Source organism: Pipistrellus kuhlii, unplaced genomic scaffold, assembly GCF_014108245.1.
Source record: "Pipistrellus kuhlii isolate mPipKuh1 unplaced genomic scaffold, mPipKuh1.p scaffold_m20_p_14, whole genome shotgun sequence".
NCBI lineage: Eukaryota > Metazoa > Chordata > Mammalia > Chiroptera > Vespertilionidae > Pipistrellus > Pipistrellus kuhlii.
Window position 1 is genome coordinate 10,795,797 of NW_023425449.1, and position 22,978 is coordinate 10,818,774.

The window sequence follows — 22,978 nt, forward strand, 5'->3', positions numbered from 1 at the left end:
TCTGGGAGTGACCCTGGCATTGGGTTGTAAAGGAGGGCCGAGAAGGGTGTTAGCCCTGTGTTTGGGGAGAGGGAGGAGAGAGGAGGGAGGAGGGAAGAGAGAACATTTGGAGCAGGGAAAAATCTGTGAGAAGCAGTCAATGCTGGGTAATGTTGCATATAAAATGGTAGAAAGTATCAGAGATCCTGTCTAATAAAAGGATAATGTGGCCGAAACCGGTTTGGCTCAGTGGATAGAACATCTGCCTGCGGACTGAAAGGTCCCAGGTTCGATTCCGGTCAAGGGCATGTACCTTGGTTGTGGGCACATTCCCAGTAGGGGGTGTGCAAGAGGCAGCTGATCGATGATGATTCCCTCATCAATATTTCTAACTCTATCCCTCTCTCTTCCTCTCTGTAAAAAATCAATAAAATATTTTTTAAAAAGGGTAATACGCAAGTTAACCGGCACTCCATAACAAAGTTGGCACCGCAGTCCTCTCAGCCTCACCAGAGTCCCCCAGGCAGCGTGCGCAGCCTGACAGAATGCTTGCTTCATCGCCATGGCAACAAGGCAAGGTTCTGGCCTGGCCTTCCATGGGCCTCTGGCCAGGCTGGGGCACAGAATGCTTGTGTCATCGCCCCAGCAATGCGGCGAGCGTTCCACGCCCAGCTGCAGATGGGCCTCTGAGCTGCGGAGGGCCTCCAGGCAGTGGGCCCAGCACAGCCAGGCCCCAGAGAGCTCCTGGCGCACGGATTCGCGGTCAGGGCTTAGTTTAATTACACAAGCAGTTCCTTTGGGAGGCATTACCCGTCTCAACCAGTACCTGGTTCTCTTCCCCTCCCAGCAAACGCCCCGGCTCCTCTTCAGCCTCTCTGTGACTGGGCAGCGCCCTGTGGCCGGGGAGTGGAGGCAGAAGTGCTGTGTGGCTTTGGGGGTGACCTTTTTCTTGATTTGTCGTGTCCCTTGTATTTTTGTGGTGGTGGTGGTATCACACTGAGGTGGCAGTGATTGTTGGGATTCCCAGCTGAAGGTTTCCTCAGTCTTTTAAAGGGAAGACTTGTTCCACTCGCATCGCTCCCTCTGTGGCAGAATCCTTCATCTCCTGTCTTATAACTCACCATGCGGACCACTGGAAGCCTCGCTGTTTTCCAGGAAGTGGTGCTATAGCTGCAGTTTTCGGTTTCTTCCTGGCCTGCACACCCTGGTCCATTTTTCTGAGAACACTGGTCACTGGCTCTGCTTCTGCTACCGCACGCAGGGCATGTACAAGGCTCCGGCCACAGAAGGGGAGCAGGTGCGGTTCAGCACGTGGGGCGCTGGGGGTACCCACGCACCCGGTGGGGAGATCGAGTGGGATACTCCGGGGGCTCGTGGGCAGATTTCCGGATGAAGTCCTGAAGAGGTCAGCAGCAACTGTGTTCCCTGAATGCGCACTGATGTTCTTATCTGCTTCCTTTCCTTTCTTTTTCCTCCCCTCAGTAATGCAGTGCGGCCTCAGTGCGCTGGGTGCTGCTGGAGGTGGATTTCTCTAGTTCCCACCCACACAACCAGGACAGACAGGCCTCCACTCACTGCTCTCCACCTCCTCTCGGGACAGCTTAGTCCCATGCAGCTCGGTGCTGAGTATGTGACAGTCAACAAGACACGTGTTTCCTTGTTATGGCCCTGTTCTAAAGTAACTAACACACTCCATCACTTACTTTTACAAAAATTTAATAGTATTACAAAGGAGAAAACTGTTTTTGCTTGTTGGCTTGAAGACTAGAACTAAATACTATTACAGATTTTCATTTATGAACAAAAAAGTTGAAAAGAAAAATGGCATGTTTTGAAAGATACCATTTACCCACAACAATATTTAAAATATTCTGTAATTAGCCTAGCTGGTGTGGCTCAGTGATTGAATGTAGGCCTATGAACCAGGTGGTCACTGTTCGATTCCTGGTCGGGCCATGTGCTGGGTGGTGGGCTGGGTCCGCATTGGGGAGTGGGAGGGGCATGGGGGGAGCATGCAGGAGGCAGCCGATCAGTGATTCTCATTATTGATATTTCTATCTTTCTCTCCCTCTCCCTTCCTCTCTGAAATCAATAAAACAATTTAAAAATATTCTATAATTATAAAAAAAAGAGGTAAAACAAAGTGATATTCTTTTATCTTAACTTCTAAAGAACAAGAAAATACTCCAGAAAAAGAGAACTGACTAAAGACTACAGGAATGTGTTTGATGGTATACTGATAAAAACTGGAATGTTGTTTTAAGAAATACATTTACCCTGAGTTAACGAAAGAGCTTCATGAAATCTTCACTTTTGACATTAATGTCTGCTTAAAAGAGGGGCAGGCAGACATTTAAATATTCGGGGAAATATGGGGTTACAATGAAGGTTTTGTTTGCTCTTACATATTTGTTGTTCTGTTGTTGCTTACATATGCAATTTATAAGGGAAAGGAGCTTTTTAAAGTCTAGTAAAAAGTAGAAATTTTTGGCAATTTTTATTCTTAATTATTAGGCAATGCTTTAATATTAGAAAAAATAAGTTCCCCTAAAGCTTTCAATTGATAGTCACAATTTATTTAATAACCATTTCATATTATGGATTTAAGTATTGCATTTTTCCTTAGCAGACTGTAATATACAAGTAGTATAAATGGGACTTATATATGTATTAGCAGAAAATAAAGGTGAGCTAATAACCAGTTAATGATTTTTCACTTTTAAAAATGCGTTTTAAAGAAATATATTTCTGTCAAGCCTAAGTGGATGCCTTCATAGCCCAAAGAATGTAATTTAACTCAATTTTTTAACAAGTTATTAAAGCAAATGTATGATATAAATTAAAATGCAGCTGAATAAGTTCCAAATATACTTATTATTAAATATAAAGATGTCCGCTCTGGTACATAAGAAAATATTTACAACTGATAAAAAGCAGATTGTAGAATATACATGTTCTATGTATAAAAATAAGTAAAATACTTTATAGTCCAGACCCAGGGATCTTTTCTAAGCAAGGTTTTATCCATGCAACTGTATTACAATACCGTCTCACTATATTCCTGGGACACAGGCATGCATGGAGGAGATCTAACAGTAATCTTGATTTAAAGCTCATACTGCCTTTTTAGGGCCTGTACATCTTCTAAAGTAAAATGTTTGTTTGGTGTGCCTGAGAGGTCATCAAAAAGCTGTTCAATTGGCTCCTTTTGGCCCTTGCTAATTAGGGCCAACATCATCTGAAAGAAGGAGAAAACTTACATTAGCATAATCCGTTAACATGTCAAAGTTACAGAAAGCCTGTAAAATCAGTCTCTCCGATGAGGTACTCTGCCGCTTACCTTAAACCTTTCCGCTCTACTCAGATAGAAAAGATGCTGATATACCAATGAGGGATCCTTATCAACGAGTTCATTTTTCAGAGACTGAATGAGGAGGAGGAATAGATCCCCTTCGAGTTTGTTACTCAGCAGCGCGGGCAGATCTTCCGGCTCAGTGATGGCCAACAGGCGTGCACAGGCTTCCGTATCTTTCCTGGCACTGACAGCGTTCATCAGCTGCCCAAATTCATAGGCATTGTTGGGCTTGGTGATGGGCAGTTGTTCATGGCATTCTGGTGGCCCCGGGCTGCTGTCCCCCTCAGAGGCGGGGCAGCCCGTGCGGTCCTCCTCGGGGGTCCTTCCGAGCTCTTCGTGGCCTTCACTCACCTTCACGAGGAAAAAAAATTACACCCTGGCACAATCAGCCGCCACTGCGCACATCCCACGTGACATTTATTAAGATGGGGAAGAACCGAAAAACGCAAGTGCACTGAATTTAGTCAAGTTCCTTAAGTGAAAATGTGTAGTCTGTAATCAATCATAAAATCTACTTTTTGAGGAAGAGAAGTTTTAAGGTATTAGTATTCATTCATAAAAGCATTTTTTAAATATAAAATATTTCTAACATTGAAAAAAAATACTTAGAATATTTTATTGATTTTTAAAGAGAAAGGAAGGGAGAAGGAGAGAGAGAGAAACATCAATGTGAGAGAGAGCAAAACATTGATCAGTTGCCTCTTGCACTCCCCCTACTGGGGATCTTGCCTGCAACCCAGGCATGTGCTGGAATCGAACTGGTACCCTCCAGGCATGGGATGATGCCCAACCAACTGAGCCACACTAGCCAGGGCTCTTTTTATAATTTTCCATGAATAAAGCTGCTGTATGAAAGAAGATCTATAACTACTTTATCTCTTTTTCATAACTTTTACTTATTTCTTTATATTTAATAGAGAAGCAAACTTTTTTTTTTCAATTCTCTTAAAAAAAGAGTTTTCTTCCATCCTTAGAGGAAAAACACTTCCGAGCATCTCACATTTTAGCTCCTTACTCTTAGTGGAAATGTAATATGACATATTAGTATTCATGAATACACAGGAATTCATGATTGATATTCTTCCCTGAAGGCAAAGCAGAAAGCTATATAGCATAAGACACCGAGTTAATCTGAAATCAAAGGTAGTCCAAAAATCTCTGATGAGGCCAGTCTTAGAGTGCTAAAAGGTCTGAAACAAACTGGAAAATCTTTATGGCATGTGGCTTGCCAGGCCCAATGAAACAAAATCAGTCCCGTCAGCATTTTCTGGGTCTACCCTGAAGCAAAGCTCAGTGGCCATAGGCTCCCAGCGCAATCTGGAAGCAGTACAAAACAGGCCAGACAGGGAGGGAGTGGGGATAAGGGCAAAGAACGAAAGAACCTAATGCAGACTCCCAATACCATCCATGGACTAAACCAGGAAGACATGGGCTAATCACCATGGCAAAGGAAAGCTTTGTCTTTACAACCGGTTTAAATTTCTTCATTGAGCATCGGTATAAAAAACACAATTAAAAAAAAAATAGGTAGAACTCATAGGAATATGACCTTAGAATCCAATATAAGATCCCCAAAAAAGTACTTTGAAGGATAATCAAATACAAATACCTCTTGGATCTCAATTTTCCTTCTCTCCTTTTCTTTGTTGAGTGATGCGGCCTGGTCCTTCACATTAAGGAATCTGGTCACCTCTTCCAGTTCCATCTGGGCCTCGGCAATACTTGAGTCTAGCCGGAGAACTTTATTGAGATCATTTAAACTACTCTGATAATCCTGAAAGTGGAAGGGCAGAGGAAATCATTTTCACAGGTGACAGGACAAGGGCACAGATCGGCCTGGGGGAGGGAGTGTACAGTGGCACAACAGGCTCCTGTTAGCATCGTGATTAGAAAGCTGGGCCCTCGGGGGAACACTTGGGCTAAAGTATTATAACCCATAACACAGCGAGCATCTATAATAATAAAAGCGTAATATGCTAATGATACTGGGCTGCCAAATGACCTTCTGGACGTAGCCGGGGCTGTGAGGGTCAAAGCAAGCTACCGTGATTGCCAGGGCCGAGCCCCTTGCGTGAATTTTGTGCATTGAGCCTCTAGTCCTATATACTAAAATCCTAATATGTAAATTGTCCCCTCCACCGGGTGTTCGACTGGGAGTTCAATTGGGGGGAGGGGGAGAATGGGACCCGGTGGCCAACCTCCCTGGGCCCTTTCCCTCAGCTGGCCCAGCCCCGCCCATGCACGAATTTGTGCACTGGGTCTCTAGTCCTCTATAAAAGATGCCACACAGAAACTGGAGCTAGAAGACTCAGTTAAACTCTATCAGCATGATCTTCAGTCCCTAACACCCGGTGGGCACATATTGTTGGCTAAATAAATGAAATAATGAACAGCCTCATATTAGCACCTACTTGCAGTGAAACCTGAACAAGATCCTACTTAACCTTCCTGAGCTTCAGTTTTTCTTATCGTTAAAGTGTGAATAACAGGAGCTTTTCTATTGCAGTTTTCGCAAGGCTCTACTAAGTAATAAAATATGGGTTTAAACCTATAGAGGACTACACAAATGTTAGCTGCTACCAGATTATCTTGTTCCATAAAACCCTTCAAAGTTTTATGCTGTTCACATAGGCCAGAGTTGACATTTATTCTCCCGTAAAGAGCCAGACAATACATTGGAGAGTTCGAGGGGAAAGAAATCTAAGCTTACAAAACACAGCATGGAATCTGGTAGTAGAGACATATACCACAAAATCAGTCCACTATGACAGGCTACATTCCAGACCTACAGACTAGACCCATAGTTTTTTATTGGTTGGTGCTTTCTAAATTTTTTAAAATATATTTTTAATGATTTCAGAGAGGAAGGGAGAGGGAGAGAGAAACATCAATAATGGCAGAGAATCATTGTTTGGCTGCCTCCTGAATTTAAATTTGTGTGTGTGTGTGTGTGTGTGTGTGTGTGTTTTAATCCTCAGCCAAGGATAAGTATATTGATTTTAGAAAGAGAGGAAGGAAGAGAGGGAGAGAGAGAGAAGCATCAATGTGAGAGAGAAACAATGATTGGTTGCATCACATCTGTGCCCTGACTGCACCCTGACTATGAATCCAACTCACAACCTGGGTATGTGCCCTAACCAGAAATCAAACCTGCGGCCTTTTAGTGACACTGCTACCAACTGAGCCACACTGGCCAGGGAAACCAAATTAACCCTGTGAGGAGGTGAAGAATCCCAGTGAGGTGCAACCTGAGCATTTATGCCATATCCATCACAGCACACGCTGGAGGCTAAGGCACAGGACAGAGAAGCAGTGTTATGTGGCCATCCTGAGGGACTAGCTGCAATGCCACATCCCTCCCACCTTAGCCCAGCAACAAGTTAAAACGAGTAATGGAGAAATGAGTTCAATGGCATAACCTTAAATCTTTTCTAGTTTATCAAAAAGGTCAATTACTTACCAATTACAGCACAGTATGTACTATTTGTAACAAATCTACGTACCACTATATCACAACACAGCTAGAACATGCTACCAACAAACCCATTGTGTTTCCATCCTAAGTGTTCTAGTCAGAGACCATCCGGAGAGGCAGGGAAGAGGGGCAGCAGGGCAAGCAGGGGGAGTAATATAGCCAGTTCTTACCATTCTCAGCTTCTTGCGAGTATTGTTATTTACTCTCACAATAGCCCTATGAGTACTAACTTTTACCGTCCCCATGTTACAGATGGGGAAACTGAGGCATAGTAAGACCATCTTGGGATGATCAAGGCAAGGGCACGGGGTGAATGGTAACACAGCTGTGGGGCTCAAGGAAGAGAGGCCTGAAAGGAGAGACTTGTGAGCTACACAATGAAAGGCCACCACCACAAGCAACAATACGAGCTTTCCCATCTATCCCAGAAGAGTCGGTGCCTGAAGAGCAGACTGTCTGGGTGAAGGAGACTAAGAAGACAGCAGGAAATACGTCTTGATAATGTCACACCAGAGGCAGGCAAGTGTGACAAGAAGGCAGGACCACAGGGCGGTAGCATCACGCAGGGAGGCAGGGGGCCAGTCTGCCGGCTCCAGAGTGGTCGGGCCTGAGAGATGGCCATGGCCACGGCCACAGCCCTGTGCCAGGAACTGGGAACAGCGTGGGAAAAAGAACAGCTGTGGTCTGGCCCTTGTGGAAACGTACGTCTTAAGAAGGGAAACAAAAAGGAAAAAACAAGCCCAGCCCAGCCCATGTGGCTCAGTGGTTGAGTGTCAGCCTATGAACCAGGAGGTCATGGTTTGATTCCCAGGCAGGGCACATGCCCAGGTTGTGGACTCAATCCCCAGTAGGGGGCATGCAGGAGGCAGCCAATCTATGATTCATCATTGACATTTCTCTCTCTCTCCCAGAAATCAATTAAAAATATATATATATTTTTAAAAAAAACAGGTAAAAAAGAATAAATAAAATGTCATTAATGCAATTAAGAACACCAAAGGTTGAGATGGACACGAGGGAGGGGAAAGGGTCTCCCTCTAACCCAGCTGTCAGAGGGCACAAGGCCTGATGGGAAAGCAGCCTTCAGGGTGGAGGGAAGGAGAAGGTTATACAAAGAGGCGAGTGTGGCTCTGGCAGGAAGAGGACAGTAAAAGCTGCTGCTGATCTCATTGGGCCTTAAAAAAATGAAGTACAATCACATGTGTTTATGGTAACATGTACTATTAGTAGATGTGCTTAAACTAATGTCAATAAAAATTGGATATTCCTGAAATCGCATTATGATGTAGACAGATTCCCCCAGCAATAGACGTGATTTGATGTCTTGGTAACCGCAGCATCGCCAACGGGCTGTAAATGCCACAAGGCAGGCCCCAGGCCTCCCTCACCTCCCCGGTCCCAAGGAACAGATTGTAAGTCAGCAGCAAAATGTTCGGTTACCTTTTCTCGTGAAGGACAACTGTGCATTAAGGAAAGGTCTGTGCTTTTCAAAACTGGCACGCAGAGAGAGGAAAGCCCGCGGGGAGAGAGACAGGAGATCCAGGCGGCAGAGTGTCCCCTGAGAGCTCAGGGCACCTGTCACGGTGGCCCCTGTGCCATTTCCCCGTCCCGGCCCCCGAGGAGGCGGGTCCAGGTGTGAGCGACACATTGGGAAGCCGCCGAGGCCTGCGCAGAGCTGGAAACAAACCCCTGTGGCACGAAGCTCTGACGACAGGGCGTGCACACTGAGCCATAAGGAGTCAAACCAGAAAAACGAGCCGCCCGCCTCCTAATTTAGTAGAATGGGATCACTCAATCTTGGGATTATCTTTCTACATCCATAATGCAATTTCCGGAATTTGCTCCAGGAAGTATGAGATTCTGGTCTTTCATTAGGTACGTCTCTTGACTTCAGTCAGTCAGGTAAACAAGTTCTGAGTCAGGCAGCCAGAATGAGGTCAGGCTGCTGGGGAGTTGCACACATGTAGACATCGCGCAGATCCACCCTCATGCGCTCAAACCCACTGAGCTCCATGAAAGCTGTTCATTTTGAAGAGACCACTTTAATTCAGGGTGCCACACACTGCCTAGAAAACCTTCAGTGAGGCTTACGTATGAGCGCTGTTAACAAAATGAGAGGGGCAGGGAGTCAGGGTCACGCAGGCAAGTGTGGAGCTCCAGGCTGGTGACTGCATCCCATGCTGGGAGGGTGGTGCATCCAGCTCCATTCAGACAGAGGCTCCTGGCTCAGGACTTTCCTAGATCCCACCCTATGCACCACCTCTTTATGTGGCTACAACTGCATTCTTTAAGATAGATAGATAGATAGATAGATAGATAGATAGATAGATAGATAGATAGAGATTGATTTCAGAGAGGAAGGGAGAGGGAGAGATAGAAACATCAACGATGAGAATCACTGACTGGCTGCCTCCTGCACAACCCCCTCACTGGGCGTGGAGCTCACAATGAGGGCATGTGCCCAACTAATCTATAGCAGCAGCAATTAGATAAATGGGATGGGGTGGGAGGGTGGAGATTAAACACAATGTGCAGAAGAAATTTTCTGGAGAGATGGAAATGTTCTCTACCTTAACTGAGGCAGTGGCTACATGGGAATATATATCTTATTCAGATCAATAGCCAAATTAAGAAAACAGTCCCATTTATAATTGCATCAAAGAGAATAAAATGCCTAGGAATGAATTCAATGAAGGAGTTGAAAGCTCTGTATTCCAAAAACCCTTAAGATACTGATAGAAAGATATTCTGGACTCGGATTAAAGACTTGAATGTAAGACTTGGGACCACAACACTAGAATAAAACATAGGCAGTAAGCTTCTTGACTTTGGTGTTGGTGATGATTTTTTGGATTTGACACCAGAACCAAAGGCAATAAAGGCAAACACAAACAAGTGGAGCTACATGAAACTCAAAAGCTTCTGCGCAGCAAAGAACACCATTAATAAAACGACAACCTACTGAGTGGGAGAAAATATTTGCCAATCATATATCTGATAAGGGATTAATGTCCAAAGTAGATTAAAAAAAAAAAAAAAAACAACTCATACAACTCAATAGCAAAATAACATTGGAATGTGAACTGGTACAGTACGAAGTTTCTTCAAAATCAAAAACACTACTTGTGGGTACATATCCAAAGGAAACAGTCACTGATTCTAAAAGCTATCCCACCGCCATGGTCACTGCAGCATTATTTACGATTGCCAACAACTGGAAACAGCCGATGCCCACCGATGGAAGAACGGGTAAAGAAAATGTGGTGTATATACACATTATTCAGCCATAAGAAAAGAAGGCAATCCTGACGTTTGCAACAACATGGACATTGAGGGCATTGTGCCAAGTGAAATAAGTCATACAGAGGAAGACAATTACCGTCTGACCTCAGTGCTGTGTGGAACAAACAAACGAACACACACACACACACACACACACCTGAACTAACACAGAGAACAGGCTGGGGGTGGCCAGAGGTGAGGTGAGGGGTGGAGAATAAACACTATGGGTGAGGGTGGTCAAAAGGTACAAACTTCAAATTATAAAATAAATGATTTGGGAGGGGGGGCAATGGTAAGATATGTACACATATAATTTAATAAATAAATAAATAAATGATTCATGAGGGTGTAATGTAGAGTAAGGTGACTGTAGTTAATGATGCTGTAGTATATATGTGATGGTGTTAGGAGAATAGATCTTAAAAGTCCTTATCACAAGAAAAAGATTTGTAACCATGTGTGGCGATGGACAGTACAGTGGTCATTTTGCTATATATACACGTATCATTATATTGTACACATGAAACTACTATCTTTCAATTAAAAAAAATTGCTGAGAAAGAAGCCCAAGATCTGCACGTTTACAATGTGTGAATTTCACTGGATTAGACCATAATCAAATTAACTATTAAAAATGCCATTTCATGCCCTAAACTGGTTTGGCTCAGTGGATTGAGTGTCGGCCTGCAGACTGAAGGGTCCCAGGTTCCATTCTGGTCAAGACCATCTACCTTGGTTGCAGGCATATCCCCAGTAGGGAGTGTGCAGGAGGCAGCTGAATCGGTGTCTCTCTCTCATCGATGTTTTTAACTCTCTATCCTTCTCCCTTACTCTCTGTAAAAATTCAATAAAATATATATATTTTTAAAAAGCCACTTCAGCCGAAACCGGTTTGGCTCAGTGGTAGAGCGTCGGTCTGCGGACTGAAAGGTCCCAGGTTCCATTCCGGTCAGGGGCATGTACGTTGGTTGCGGCCACATCCCCGGTAGGGGGTGTGCAAGAGACAGCTGGTCGATGTTTCTCTCTCATCTACATTTCTAGCTCTCTATCTCTTTCCCTTCCTCTCTGTAAAATCAATAAAATATATTTAAAAAAATAAATAAATAAAATAAAATTTCTAAAAAGCCATTTCATCCCTAGCTGGTTTAGCTCCGTGGATAGAGTGTAAGCCTGCAGACTGAAAGGTCCTGGGTTCGATTCGGTCAGGGGCACATATCTCAGTTGCAGGCTCCTCCTTTCTGGTCTGGGCCCCTGTCAAGGCTCATGCAGGAGATAACCAATTTTTTTTCCATTTCTTATTAAGGTATTATATGTGTACATATCTTACCATTGCCGCTCCCACCCACACCAATTGATGTGTTTCTCTCACATCGATATTTCTGTCTTTCCTTCTCTCTTCCTCTCTCTAAAAATCAATGAAAAAATATCCTCAGGCGAGGCTTAATAAATAAATAAATAAATAAATAAAATAAAAAGATGACCAGCAGAAAGCATAATAGGCCAGGGTTAGTATTTTAAAAATGCCATTTCAGAACGTATCACTTTGTTCTGTACGGTCTGATTTTCCCAGGTGATGCTATTTTGGACAAACATGAACATTCGTTCACGTTTTCCGGCATAAACGAAAGCAGCCCTGGCTGGGAAACTCAGCTGATTAGAGCATCATCCCAGTACCCCAAGGCTGCAGGTTCAAGCCCGCATCGGGACACATGCAGGAAGCAACCAATGGAAGCATAAACGAGTGGGAAAGCACAGTCAGTGTTTCTCTCTCTTTCTCAAATCAACAACAGCAAAATTATTAAAAGACCAAGACAAAAATAATCCCCAAAGCGCAATTATATAATACTTTCTTTGAAAATGTGATTCTCTTATAGAGAATGCCACTCGATAGTCCCATACTAACCACCAGTCAGTTAAGACCCAAATCACCATGAGCTCCCCAATTTCTGAGATGTCTCTACCATCTTCCCTTCCGATGCCTTCCTCCCACCCCAGACAACGCCAGTCCTTTGCTGGAGAAATCCAATGACAGTGCTGGCGTGGCCTGGAGCAAGTCAGTAAAAAACACACACTCATTCCTGTCCTTTAAGTAGACTTTTCATAACTAACAACACTCCTTAGAAAAATCAGGAAATAAATAATAATTTTTGAGCTGGAAGGACACTTAGAAATTAGTCTAGCTCCTCATTATAATCAGGAGAAAGCTGAGGGCTGGTCCAAGGTTTCAGAACTGGTTAGTATAGAACCGTGGTCAGTAAACATACGGCTCTTTGGCCCCTTGAGTGTGGCTCTTCCGCAAAAATACCACGACCTGGGCAAGTCTATTTTGAAGAAGTGGCGTTAGAAGAAGGTTACGTTTAGAAAATGTGGCTCTCAGAAGAAATTTCAATCGTTGTACTGTTGACGTTTGGCTTTGCTGACGAACGAGTTTACCCACCACTGGTATAGAACTAGGATTAAAATGCCAGGATGACCTCAGTCCCACTCCTGGATCCCGAGACTGATGTTCGTGAAAACGGCCTGATTTGTTCGGAGCCGAGCTCCATGCATTGAGATGAAGAGGGCCTCACCTTGAGTCCTTTATGAGCAAGAGCCCGTCTGTAGCAGGCTTTCACGTTCCCGTCATCTATCCGGAGCGCCTGGTCGCAGTCCCGCTTTGCCTCTTCAAACTGGCACAGCTTCAGGTAACAGAGCGCTCTGGTGTAACAATGGAACTCAGTGTTACGAAAGGGAGAGACAGTATGTACCTATAAATTTGACCGCTAAGAAAAATCAGAAAAAGGCTCATTAACTATGTATCTATATACCACAGCTGTTTTCTCAAGTAAAACCCAACACTTAAGTACAATCATGGAATTTCCTTGTAACACATGTAATTATGGCACTGGGAATACACTGCAGATAAAATATAGCCCCGGCCCTCAAGGAAGAGACAATTAAAACAAGCAAACGTGCCCGGCTGGTTGAGCACCAGGAGGTGGCCGGTTTGGTTCCTGGGTTGCAGGCTCCATCCCAGCTAGAGGGTATGCAGGGGGCAGCCCATTAGTGATTTTTCTCTCATGGATGCTTCTCTCTTTCCCTCTCCCTTCCTCTCTCTCTCTCTCTCTCATCAATAAAAACATATTTAAAAAAAAATAAAAGCAAGCCGAATCTGGTTTGGCTCAGTGGATAGAGCGTTAGCCTGTGGACTGAAAGGTCCCAGGTTCGATTCCGGTCAAGGGCATGTACATCCCCAGTAGGGGGTGTGCAGGAGGCAGCTGATCGATGATTCTCTCTCATCAATGTTTCTAACTCTCTATCCCTCCCTTTCCTACCTGTAAAAAATCAATAAAACATATATATAAAAGACCTTTTAATAAATAAATAAATAAATAAATAAATAAATAAATAAATAAAAGCGAACACAATAAAATCTGTAAAGAGTGCTTTGGGAGGACACAGCTGAGAAACCTATCAGATCTTGTGGTGCTGAGGAGAGGGCAAGAGCAGCCAGAGGAGACTCCCCAGGAGAAGAGAAGTTTAAATGGAAGCCCAGAGTATGAAGTGACAATTATCCAAAGCAAAGGCCCTGGGGTGAGAGTTGAGATGTAGGGAGAGGAGAGCGGAGGCCATGGGCAGCATGTGCATTTCTATTTATTTATTTTTTAGAGAGAAGAGGGAGAGGGAGAGGGAGAGGGAGAGGGAGAGAGAGAGGGAGAGAGAAACATTGATGTGAAAGAGAAACATCGACTGATTGCCTCCCATATGCAAACAGACCAGGGATCGAACCCGACACCTGGATATGCACCCTGACCAGGATGTGAACGGGTGACCCTTTGGTGCATGGGCTGATACTCCACTACCGGAGCCACTCCGCATGGGGCAGTATCTGGAACATACCCCATGTTGCCAATGGGATAAGAAAAGTGCCAGGTGGCCTCGCGTAGGGATGAGACTGGGAGAGCGGGCAGGGCCGATCACAGGGGGCCTGGTAAACCGGGCCGGGGAAGCTGAGCTTTCTCCCCAGCTTAACGGGTTTTTAAATAGGGGCTGACGCGTTCACCAGGTTTGGAAAGATCCCCCTAGCTGCCACGTGGAGGACGAGGAAGGAGGGAACAAGACGGCAGGCTCACCGTGAAGGTGTTGCAGACAAAAGGCAGATACAAAAACAAAACAGGGAGAAGTTCAGTTAAAAGAATTCATCTGAAATAGCTGGAAAGCTCACGCTAAGAGTCCCTGTGCTTTAGGAACTATACTTTATGTTTCCTTGTCACCCCAGATCCCACCTACTCCCTAAAACTCCCCAGATCACCACAGTCTAGGTAACTACCTTATACCATAATGTGGTGAAGTTGGCACTTGAGCTGCATTTTAGAACAATCTGTCCATTCCTACCACGCACTAAAGGTGCTGACCCCTCCTCTTAGCTCTTCAAGAGAAGAAGGGCGCTTAGGACACCAGTTTGAGAGTTGTCCTAGTCCCCCCATGGAGGACAAACTCAGGCCTGTGGGGCAGTGAGGCCGCAGCCAGGAAGGGTCAGAGGACCCATCCCAGCCGGATCGCCAGACCTCCCCACCCACCACATCTCACGTTTGCAGTCTCTCCAGAACTCCTATCCCCACCCCCACCCCCCACACACCTCTTAGACAAGTTGCTATATAAATGATAAGAACCATGGAGAAGGTTAAGTTTAAAAATTTTGTCTCTCAAAAGAAATTTGACAATTTGTCTACATTTTTAAAAAAACATATTGACATAAGAAATAGTTAAAAGTTACAAAGAACTACTTGCCTGTTTGTATAAATGGCACATTCCTTATTGTTAATCTGTAAGCACTCGCTGTATTTACTAAGTGCATCTTCATAGTTTCTGTCCTTCACATATTGATTTCCTTCTTCTTTAAGGGTTTTAAACTTGTCTTCCTCTATGGAACCAAAAAAAAAATAAAAGCAGAGGAAGTGTTTATAGAAGCACCTCTACAAAACCTTCAGTGCAGCTGTAAGGAAATCGATTGCAGATCAACCTGCCCCGCTTGCCATGCGGAGCTGGAGTCTAAAAAGAACAAAACTGTGAACAAATTAGGAAGATAAACTGGTTGTCAGTAGAAGTGGTTATACAATTGTGACACTTTTTTCAAATTGGAAAAACGTGTAAAATACAAGTACCTGGGTCATCTTTATCCGTACAGGCGTGCCTTTTCTCTGCGAGACAGGAATGCCTAGTGTCGCCCTTTTCTCTGACTTCCCTGTGAGCTAAAGCAGCTCCGCCAAGGCTCTCCTGTGGCTTCCACTCTCCTCAGCCCTTCCTTGTCTCACAGAGCCCAGCTTTAACCAATGTGCTTTCCAAAATAAAAATAAAAACCTAGTGTTTCATCACATAACTATTCCATGGGAAATGGACAAACAAACCAACCCACTAGAGCATGAGGTAGACATTGGTCCAGTACCCAGAAGTTCTTTGGGAAAATCACACCTCCTCCACTCTCGACTCCTGTGGCTTAAGGCAACCCCTACCCTAGCCCTATCTCTTGGGGTAATCTTTGGGTTTGTTTGTTTTTTTTTAAATCAACACATTCTATTCCCTTGGCCAAAACAACCTAATTGGTCAGGGTTGGGCCCATTAGAGTCAGTGAGCTGCAATATGATTGTTGTGGCAGCACCTGGAATGAGGGTGAAAGGAGCAGCTATGTCGCCATCCTATGAGACAAAGGAAGAGTCTATCTGAGAATGGGGCCCGGAGAAAGGTCAAGGGAGAGAGCTGAAGGAGAATGAGTCCTAAACCCAGCCTTCCCTGCAGCTACCCACCCACCGGTGGACTTATCCGCCACAGGAGCAAAAACCACCTGTTTGGGGTTTTTTGTTTCTTTTTCTTTTCTTTCTTGCTTTCTTTCTTTTTTTTTTTTTTTTTTTTTTTTTGCTTCAAGCTATTAAGAGTTGGGTTTTGGCCTTGACTGGTTTGGCTCAGTGGATAGAACGTCGGCCTGTGGACTGAAGGGTCTCAGGTTCGATTCCGGTCAGGGGCATGTACATTGGTTGCAGGCACATTCCCCAGTAGGAGGTGTGCAGGAAGCAGCTGATTGGTGTTTCTGACTCTCTATCCCTTTCCCTTCCTCTATAAAAAAAAAAAAAAATCAATATAATATATATATTTAATAACAACAACAAAAGCTACAACTTTGGGGCAACATATTTCCTCATTCTTAAATTAACGCCACCAAAAGCAATGGCGTTTCTCTCCCTTTGGACATTGATAGGTACAGACATGAAACCTGAAAGTGCTGTGGTTCCACTGTTTCCGGCCGGAGCCTGCACCGTGATGAGCTGTGTGTGCATGATTTTATAGTCCACCGAAACCATTCCTTATGATTTCCTGTTACTTACAACCAAAGTTTTCTAACACACAGTGTTAAAATTTTAAGTTTTAAATCTATGTCGTAACTTTACCCTATGAATAACTTTATATAAATAAATAAAAATCCTTAACCTAAAATCTAAAATATACCTTTAAATTCTGTGATCTAAAAATACACCCATCAAATACACCTATCAAATAGGTGTATTGAATTTATAGCATAAACTTGAATGTAAATGATAACCTTATTTGTCCCTCTGTATAAACAGCATAAAGTATTAAGTTCTCATTTTCTTATTTCAAATAACAGAATATTTTCTAATGTTTCAAGCTTCAAAGGGGTCAAATGACATTCCCCATGAATGCTGGTGTATATAAGCTCTAAAACAAAATAACACAGTATTTTTTCCCCCTCAATTTGCTAAAAACCTTTCCTCCAGCTTTTCTTCCAGCAAGGTTTGAGAGCCCTCGGTGTCCTTTCTCACTAATGATCAGTACACCGGGAACAGAACAAACCATACGTGTCCCTATGATTTGCTGTGGCACATCCACAGTATGGTTAGTATATGTCCTTTGTAAATCACAGCCACCCTTCATTGAGCAAATGTGTTGAGCCAGGCCCCATTAAAAATGGACTCCAGAAAAGGAGAGGTCTCTGCGATTTCCCCAGGACTGCTGAGTCACCTACTAGCCTTGGCAGATGGTCCCTGCGTCTTCTTTCAAGGCCATAAGAGATGAAGGTCTAACCCTAGCCACTGGGACATCATGGCTCTGCAGCTTCAGGGTTTCTGCAAAATGAACTCAAAATGAACACAGAGAGTTCCTAAGCAGGCAGGAGAAATGAGATCTCAACTCGCTTTAAAGCAGAAAGCACGAGTGCAGTCCCACTTATTAAGCACTGCCCAAAGCAATGAGGTAGCTAGACGGCAATGCAGGTACGTGCACAGCTATGACCTGAGGCAGAAGGAAGTATCTGCCGATACTCGTGTAGTCGGGTGTGTTTTTTTTTTATTTCAAACACATCAATCTTAATGGTGTCACAGAGAACTGCACGCTACTTAACTCTTTTCCTTCTTTCTGTGAACATGATGCTAACTTGATCTTTATTGAGGCTACTGTAATCTTACAGTCAGCATGTAAGATTATATGTGCCTATATAATACAGAGATATTTTGTAAGACTTATATGCCTATAAAATACAGAAGTATTTTATAGGCATATCTCCATTGATTCCTAAGAGCAATTCCATGAGGTAGTTGCTCTTGGTAATCCCTATCATAAACACTAGGACACTGGAGATGTGAAACAAGTTCTTAAGACTCTAGTTAGAAAGAGGATAAAGAGGGCGTAACCCCAGATCTGACACCTAAATGTATGCTCTTATTCTACTGCTCTACTGTGAAAATGTACAGGGCTCAAAGTAACCCTTGAGAGAAATGAGTCCAGACTTCCCCTACCTGTGCTGCCCGGTTGGGGATGGCTGCAGGAATCTCCCACGTGGTCTGGGGGCGTCTCTGCTGTAGGCTGCCAAGCTCGCAGCTGCGCAGAAGCGGGCACAGAAGGTATGGGTGGCAGCTTCTCCCGCCAGCGTGGGCCATCCAGATGCATTAAAATTCTTGTTATTCTAGAAAGAGCAAGAGTTTTCTTTATTGATCATGCAATTTGCTTTTCATATTACCAAAGGTCATATCAAGAGTTAAGATTTACACCCTGGCCAGTGTTGCCCAGTTGCTGGAGTATTGGCCCATGCAACAAAGAGTCATGGGTTCGATTCCCTGTCAAGAGCACAAGCCTGTGTTGTGGGTTCACTCCCCGCCCCAGGTTAGGGTGTGAGTGGGAGGCAACCAGTCAGTATGCCTCTCTCAAATCTGTGTTTCTCTTTCCTCTCCTCTCTCCCTCCCTTCCACTCTTTCTGAAAAGCAATGGAAAAAAAAAATATCCTAGGATAAGGATTAACAAAAACAAAACAAAGAAAGAAGTAAGATTTACAAATGCTATGCATTGGTGTACTTCCCTGTCCATATAAACTTTTCAAAAGGACTTTTAAAAGTTGCCAAAAACTATGTAACTTTATTTTACTTTTTTTTTTTTTAAATCCTCACCCAATGATATTTTCCATTGATTTTTAGGAAAAGTGGAAGAGAGGGAAATACAGAGAGAAATATTGATGTGAGAGAAACAAATAAATTGGTTGCCTCCTGCATGAGACCTGACCAGGGCCCAGGCCAGGGAGGAGCCTGCAACCAAGTTATGCACCCTCGACCGGAATTGAACCTGGGACCCTTCAATCCTCAGGCTGATGCTCTATACACTAAGCCAAACCAGGCTAGGGCCCCCAAATTACGTAACTTTAGATTCTCTTTTATCAAAAAATAAAAATTAAGACATCTGCAATTTGTTTAAAAATTAACATGCAATACCATTTTAATTTTTAAAAAGGTGAGCTATAAAAACAAAATCGAGAAGGCCTAGAAGAAATGTCCCACATAACAAGTAATATGACTATGAAATTGATAATGTGTCATTCCTGAGGATACTCAGAAGCACTAGGGAATTTCTATGCCCAAACTGTAAAGACAGGGGCACAAGACTGGGCTGCCCTGGCGGGACACTCAAAGTGTCATTCCAAGATCATGGGTTCGATCCCTAGTCAGGGCACATACTAGAATCAACCAATAACCGGGCTGGTGTGGGTCTCAGCCTATAAATGGAGAGGACCCTGGGCCAGTTCCCATTCAGGGCACATGCTTTGTGAACTCAGGAGAGGATGTGCAGGAGGCAGCAGCTGACCTCTCACCGATGTTTCTATCTCTCTATCCCTCTCCCTTCCTCTCTTAAACCAATCAATAATAAATAAATAAGTAAATAAATAAATAAAGCCTGGGCTAAAACTGTCATGTGGAATATTGCTTTTTCTTAAAATATTTACCTGCAGTTAAAATACTCTTACCTTGTCTTGTTTTCATCTCTAAAATAACTTGCCTTTATATATAAATATAAAGAATAGGGTACTGGAGTCTATGAGGGTCCTTGTATTAATGACAATTACTAACAGCCATCATGAAATTCCAATTAACATCCCTAATTATCACTCTCATCATTTTTAACATACAAAATATCATACTTTTATTTAAATACAAAATAGAATTACATCTTTGGAATGAATCTGGTTTTAAAGGGGCGCTCCTCAAGACTGAAGGTTGGCTAGTAACTAGTAGACTGCATTCAAGTAGTACTCTTTTTGGGAGAAAAATTTTGTATTTATCGAGACAAATCACGTGCACACAATTCCCCAGTTTTCTAAACTGAAACTTCAATAGCGTTCTTTGGTTATGATAAGCAAATATCATATATTTTGGTGTGAAAAATACATTTGAAAAAGAATGTGTAACCACCCACAACTGCAAAAGAAAAAGCAGCTTTAGAAAATAAGAAGAATTTTCAAGCAAAACTTGTATTACCAGCAGGGAGGAAGGAAGAAGCGGCGGGAAAGAGATGATGTGCTGCCAGGGAGTGAGTAAGTATATGCAGGGAATTTTACATGTAAGATTCCTGGAGAGGAAGAGAGGAAGGTGGTTAATGGGAGACAGAAACAAAAGAAGCACAAATGCTTCAGTAAATAAAAAAAAAAACTGCTGTTGCTTCGATGGAAAAGCAAGCATAAATATGGGGTTCATGAAAAAGAATGGTGCAAGTTTTAAATGGTATATTTTACAGAAAAGCATACATGGCAATACCAGACAAAGCTTCCTCATTTCATATAATGATATACCAGCAAGAACCATTCAATTACAAAAATAAATGAGTCTTAAAAGTTAATTTGTAGCCCTAGCTGGTTTGGCTCGGTGGATAGAGCATAGGCCTGTGGACTGAAGAGTCCTAGGTTCAATTCCAGTCATGGGCACATGCCCAAGTTGTGGGCTAAGTCCCCAGTAGGAGCCATGCAGGAGGCAGCTGATCAATGATTCTCTCTCATCACTGATGTTTCTCTCTCTCCCTCTCCCCTCCTCGCTGAAATAAAAAAAAACATTTTTTTTTAAGTTAATTTGTATAAAAGGGCTTCTTGCACACATATAAAAAGTATAATGCAATCCTCAAAAAATTAAACAGAATTACCATGTCACCCAGCAATTCCACTCATAGGTATACAACAAAAGGAGCTAAAAACAGGAACTTGTACTTGAATGTTCATAGCAGCACTTTTCACAATAGTGAAAAGATGGAAACAACCAAAATGTCCATTGGTGGATGAATGGATAAACAGATGTAACGTATCTATGCAATGGAATATTATTCAGCCATCAAAAGGAAGTATATATGCTACACCATTTCCCAAGTGAAAGAAGCTAGACACCAAGGGTTCATATCCTATGATTCCATTTCCATGAACTATCCACGGAGCCAGGAAGGAAATCAGTGTTTGTCAGGGGATGTGAGAAGGGAGAATGAGAATGAGAATGAGAATGAGAATGAGGAGTGAGGAGTTACCTTTTGGGGTGATGAAATGCTTTAAACTAGTTAGAGATAGCACAACATTGTGAATATACTAGAAATGTCACTAAATTGCATACTTTAAAATAGTTAATTTTAGCTCTGACCAGTTTGGCTCAATGGACAGAGCATCAACCTGTGGACTGAAGGGTCCCAGGTTCGATTCCAGTCAAGGGCATGTACCTTGGTTGCAGGCACATCCCCAGTGGGGGGTGTGCAGGAGGCAGCTGATAGATGTTTCTCTCCCATCGATGTTTCTAACTCTCTATCCCTCTCCCTTCCTCTCTGTAAAAAATCAATTATATATATATATATATGTATATATATATATATATATATATTTATTTTTTTTTATTTTAAAGACACAAACAAGTGGAAGCATATACTGAGTTCATGTATTAGACATAATTCCACATCACCCAAAGCAATCTATAGATTCAACACAATCCTTATTGTAATCAAAACAGTCTGGTATAACAGATCAATGGAACAGAACAAAGAGCTCAGAAATCAACCAGAGCCATTACGGTCAATTAACATTTGACAGTGGAGGCAAGAGCACACAATGGGGTAAAGACAGTCTCTTCAGTAAGTGGTGCTGGGAAAGCGGGACAAGCAGGTGGCAAAAGAAAGAAACTAGAAACAAGGTACACATACACAAGAATAAACTCAAAATGGATGAGAGACTTAAATGTAAGTCATGAAGCCGTAAGAATAATAGGAGAAAACACAGGCAGTAAAACCTGACATCTCACGTATCAGGGTTTTCACTTGTCTCCGAGGGCAGGAGACACAAAGAAAAAAAATAATAATAACCAATTGGGGCCACATCAAACTAAAAAGCTTCTGCACAGCAAAAGAAACCCTCATCAGAATGAAAAGGGAGCCCGCTGTATGGGAGAACATATTTTCAAATGATACATCTAATAAAGGTTTAATTTCCAAAATAGATAGAGAACTCAACAAAAAGGAGATAATTCAATCAATTTAAGAAAAAATTGGCAAAGGACCTGAGTAGATACTTTTCCAAAGAGGACATACAGATGGCCAAGAGATATATGAAAAATGCTCAGTCACCAGAAAAAAATGCAAAATAGTATCACCTCACACCTGCCAGAATGGTCACTGTTAAGAAATCCACAAGTGCCGGTGAGGACGTGGAGAAAAGGGAACCCTTGTGCACTGCTGGTGGGAATACAGACTGGTACAGCCACTATGGAAAACAGGATGGAGTTTCCTCAAAAAATTAAAAATAGAACCGCCTTTTGATGTAGCGATTCCACTTATAGGAATTACAATATATCCCAAGAAATCAGAAACACCCATCAGAAAGAATATACGCACTCCTGTGTTCATAGAAGCGTTATTTACAATAGCTAAGATCCGGAGACAGCCCAAGTGCCCCTCAGTATGAGTGGATAAAAAAGCTGTGGTACAGGCCAGGCCAGTGTGCTCAATGGTTAGAGTATTGGCCCACAAACCAAGGGGTTATAGGTTCGATTCCAGGTACCTAGGTTGCAGGTTCGAATCCTGCCCTGGTCAGGGCAAGTGCAGGAGGCAACCAATCAATGTGTCTCTTTCACAGCAATGTTTCTCTCTCTCTTCCCCTTCTTCCTCCCTCCCTTCCACTCTCTGAAAATCAATGGAAAAAATATCCTCGAGTGAGGATTAACAAACAAACAAACAAAAAACTGTGGTACCTTTACACAATGAAATACTATGCAGCTATAAAAAGTTTTTAGCCCTAACCGGTTTGGCTCAGTGGATAGAGCGTCGGCCTGCGGACTCAAGGGTCCTAGGTTCGATTCCGGTCAAGGCCATGTACCTTGGTTGCGGGCACATAGCCAGTAGGGAGTGCACAGGAGGCAGCTGATCGATGTTTCTCTCTCATCGACTTTTCTAACTCTCTATCCCTCTCCCTTCCTCTCTGTCAAAAATCAATAAAATATATTTATTTTTTTTAAATAGTTTTTATCCTTTGGACAACATGGATGGACCAAGAGATTATTATGCTAAGCAAAATAAGCCAGACAACATCACATTATCTCATTTATAAGTCAGATAAC

The 22,978-nt window shown here is 43.0% G+C and overlaps 1 protein-coding gene and 2 long non-coding RNA genes across 3 annotated transcripts in view; 2 read left to right on the forward strand and 1 right to left on the reverse strand.

The window, feature by feature from the left end:
- Positions 1 to 1,573: 1,573 nt before the first annotated feature.
- On the forward strand, positions 1,574 to 7,536 carry LOC118718177. Its single transcript, XR_004987698.1, has 2 exons — positions 1,574 to 1,605; positions 7,062 to 7,536. It is a non-coding gene; the product is annotated as an uncharacterized LOC118718177 (long non-coding RNA).
- SPAG1 (sperm associated antigen 1) overlaps positions 2,538 to 22,978 on the reverse strand; it is a 45,821-nt gene continuing 25,380 nt past the window's right edge. The window contains exons 13-18 of the mRNA XM_036436741.2: positions 17,879 to 18,045; positions 14,862 to 14,994; positions 12,662 to 12,788; positions 4,944 to 5,108; positions 3,320 to 3,685; positions 2,538 to 3,217 (exon numbers count right to left, since the gene is read on the reverse strand). Of these exons, the coding sequence (XP_036292634.1) occupies positions 3,086 to 3,217; positions 3,320 to 3,685; positions 4,944 to 5,108; positions 12,662 to 12,788; positions 14,862 to 14,994; positions 17,879 to 18,045 (1,090 nt within the window). The 3' untranslated portion in view covers positions 2,538 to 3,085. The remainder of the gene's footprint in view (positions 3,218 to 3,319; positions 3,686 to 4,943; positions 5,109 to 12,661; positions 12,789 to 14,861; positions 14,995 to 17,878; positions 18,046 to 22,978) is intronic.
- Positions 7,709 to 8,458, forward strand: LOC123652294. The gene is made up of 2 exons (XR_006741554.1): positions 7,709 to 7,838; positions 7,873 to 8,458. It is a non-coding gene; the product is annotated as an uncharacterized LOC123652294 (long non-coding RNA).